A 2960-nucleotide genomic window follows, 5' to 3' on the forward strand; every position below is an offset into this window, starting at 1 on the left:
AGGGAATAGAAAACCCAGACCTTAGAATTGCGTAGGAGTGTGTCACAAGGGAGAGCGCAGAGGTACTATGAAAGGGTTACTTGGGGCAGGATTGAGCACTGACCACTCTTTGGATTTTCATTGAGGGAAGAAATGTTTCATTTTCTTGGGCTGGGAGAGGCAATCAATCAGAAAAGAAAAAGTGAAATCTTTATGCACTGCTTTAGCAATAAAATGACATTTTTCTCTACATTATTTCCAAAGACTTTTCAGCAACATCTAGGCAGGGTACATAAATGCTTAGTTGTTTTCCCTAAGGCAAGTACCTTTCTACCTCTTATATTAAAAATCCCCTCATCCCCCCAGATCTGCAACTCTGAGAGCTTTGAGGTTCATACATTTTTCCCTATTTCTTTTCAATAATGCTAGATAATACCATTTTATTCAAAATAATCTTAGAATCTGAAGAGAAAATAAGATTATATATTGTTCTCCCTAAAATAACTTTTTAGGTTGGTCTTTGAGAGCTCATGCTTCTTTGTAACCTATCAATTAGGTATAATTATATTTCAGAGGACATATATTTCTTGGGACTATTACTGTTGTAACTAGCTAGTTAATATCAATAATAAGGAGCAAAAGGAAGGCCAGACATTGTAAGCATGGTCATCTAGGCAGCTTCACCAGGAAGCTGCAATTTTACACTCAGAGGGAACCACTGGTCCATTCCCTGCAGATCACTGGGGGGCAGGGGATGATGGGCACATGCGCAGTGAAGTGCAGTTGGGGTGACTAGGGAAGGTGCTTGCTGTTAGCCTAGCCTGCAGAACAAAGATCTTGGCTAGGGGGTGGAGCCAATGCAAATGTGTGAAATCCTGCAGGGTTCCCTGTTAAGCTCCTAGTTATAACCCTGAGACAGAGAGTTCTCCCGTTCTTGTTTCTCTTGCTTTGTTCCTGCTTCCTTGCACTCACTTGCTCTGTGACCCACGCTAGCCTGCCATGTGCTGGACTGGACTTGAATATGGAGCAGAGACTCTGGGCAGTGGCTTTGATCTTAACCCTGCTGAAGACAAAAATGGGAATTCTTCCATAGGGAGATGAAGGGAGATGGGACCTTGAAAGGGAACTCCCTTAAAATTACATCATCTAGAAATCTTTCCATGACAACTCATTTTCCCATGGGGGCTTCAGGAAATTCTTACTCCCATGGCACCCCAAGAGCTCCACAGCCACCAGTAACAGGTGGCTCCCCAATAACAGGACCTCTGACTTCTTTATCTAAAATAGCAGCAACACTCAATTTAAGTTTTTAGTATCTAGCTATACTTACAAACTATAGGATACCTGAAAATAAATGCTACAAAATATGAGAAAATGTTACAGCACACATAATGATGAAAAAAAAATTAGAGCAGAGAATGGAAAACATATGGCACTTATATTTATTTAAATGCACTTCTATGAAGAATTTGTTCTAACTTAAAATTTGTTTATGTCTGTCGATAACATTTTGAGGGGGGAAAAGGAATACTTAGCAGGCAAAAACAGGAATTGTTAGTCTCTTCACATGTGAGATTACTTTTGAAATGCTCATGCGAATACTAAATCAAAATAATCAAAAAACAGCTTTAAAAACCTAGTTATCTATTTCATCTGTGAAGAGAGAGAGAGAGAGAGAGAGAGAGAGAGAGAGAGAAAGAGAGAGATAAAGCCACCAATAAAGTTGAGAAGCCCTTGGGTTAAGAAAGGTGGGGCATGTTAAACATTAAGAAATATTACATTGACATTTCAAGTGAGGCTCCAAAAATTTAGCAGAATAAAATGCAGTTCTCATTCTTTTTCACTAAAAACTCTCTTTTCTACTTTTAGGTAATGGGTTAATTTTAACATAGTTGGATGGCCAAAAATATTATTCCTGGTTGTTAAAATAGTGTTCCCTAAAATAGAGAATTGGACAGGAAAACAGTCGATAAAACTTTAAATATCAATTGCGGAGTGTACCCTTTCCTTTTTTTGGTTAACCACCAGTTTTTCTGGAAAGGGACCGGCGTGTGGAGAAGGGATACCAATCAGGAATCTACGCTTTCACTGCTAGTGCTGCCACTTCCCAATTCAACCCTGACCCAGAGCTGACCCTCGCAGACTGCAGGCCCCTGGCGCCCATAGAACAGACCGGCCCTCTCCCTGGGTGCTCTGGCAGGACCCGGCCTGGGAGGCTCCCTGACACTCGGCTGCGGCAGGAGATCGCGCCAACCTCCCAGGACCCAAGAGCAGCTCTGGGGGATAAGGAGTTCACTGGGTCCAGACCGGCGCCTGATCTATGGGGAAAGTGGTACAAAGCCTTGGCAGCAAAGCTGCAGGTGTTCCAGAGCTTTGGGAAAGCTGCGGAATGCGCATGCGCATTCCACCCAGGTGCCGCTACCAAGGAAAAGGGCTAGCCCCTGTTACTAGGAGACCGGACGCTCCTGTGGAAACTCGGCGCTGTGCGGCGTGCGCCTGCGCGGCGCGGATGGACCAAGAGGAGGCCTTCCCTAGGCGTCTGCTAGGGCTGGCACGTGAACGGACGCGTCGCCACGTGCGTGGGTGCGCGCGCAGGCCTCGTAGTCCCTGCGAGAGGGAGCGTCGAGCCAGGTACGCGTGCGCACAGGGACTGTGGGCTTGAGGAAAGGATGTGGAGCTAAGGCGCCAGGAAGTGGAGGAAAAGCGCCCCTCAGGTACAGAGCGTGAGGGCGGAGTCGATGGCGGCGCGGGGCGGTGCTAACCGCTCCGCCTCCTTCCCGTCAGGTGTCGTCTTCCACCACCTGCACCTCCAGCGGGGCGGGGCCGGGTCCATTTGGGGGTGGGAAGGGCGGGGAGAGGGCGGAGGATGGAGATGGGGTGGGACTTGAGTCCCTGCGGGAGGCGGCGGCTTGGCAGGCGCCGGGATGAGCTCTGAGGAGGCGGCTGGGCCGGGAAGTCCCGGGAGGGACCTGGCGCCCCAG

At 47.5% G+C, this 2960-nt stretch overlaps 1 protein-coding gene across 1 annotated transcript in view; it reads left to right on the top strand.

Moving 5' to 3' along the window:
• Positions 1-2851: 2851 nt before the first annotated feature.
• LOC106725409 (centrosomal protein of 135 kDa-like) overlaps positions 2852-2960 on the top strand; it is a 33657-nt gene continuing 33548 nt past the window's right edge. The window contains exon 1 of the mRNA XM_014536434.1: positions 2852-2960. Coding sequence (XP_014391920.1) covers positions 2904-2960 — 57 coding nt within the window. The 5' untranslated portion in view covers positions 2852-2903.

This window comes from Myotis brandtii, unplaced genomic scaffold (genome assembly GCF_000412655.1).
Source record: "Myotis brandtii unplaced genomic scaffold, ASM41265v1 scaffold1612, whole genome shotgun sequence".
In the NCBI taxonomy this organism is placed as follows: domain Eukaryota; kingdom Metazoa; phylum Chordata; class Mammalia; order Chiroptera; family Vespertilionidae; genus Myotis; species Myotis brandtii.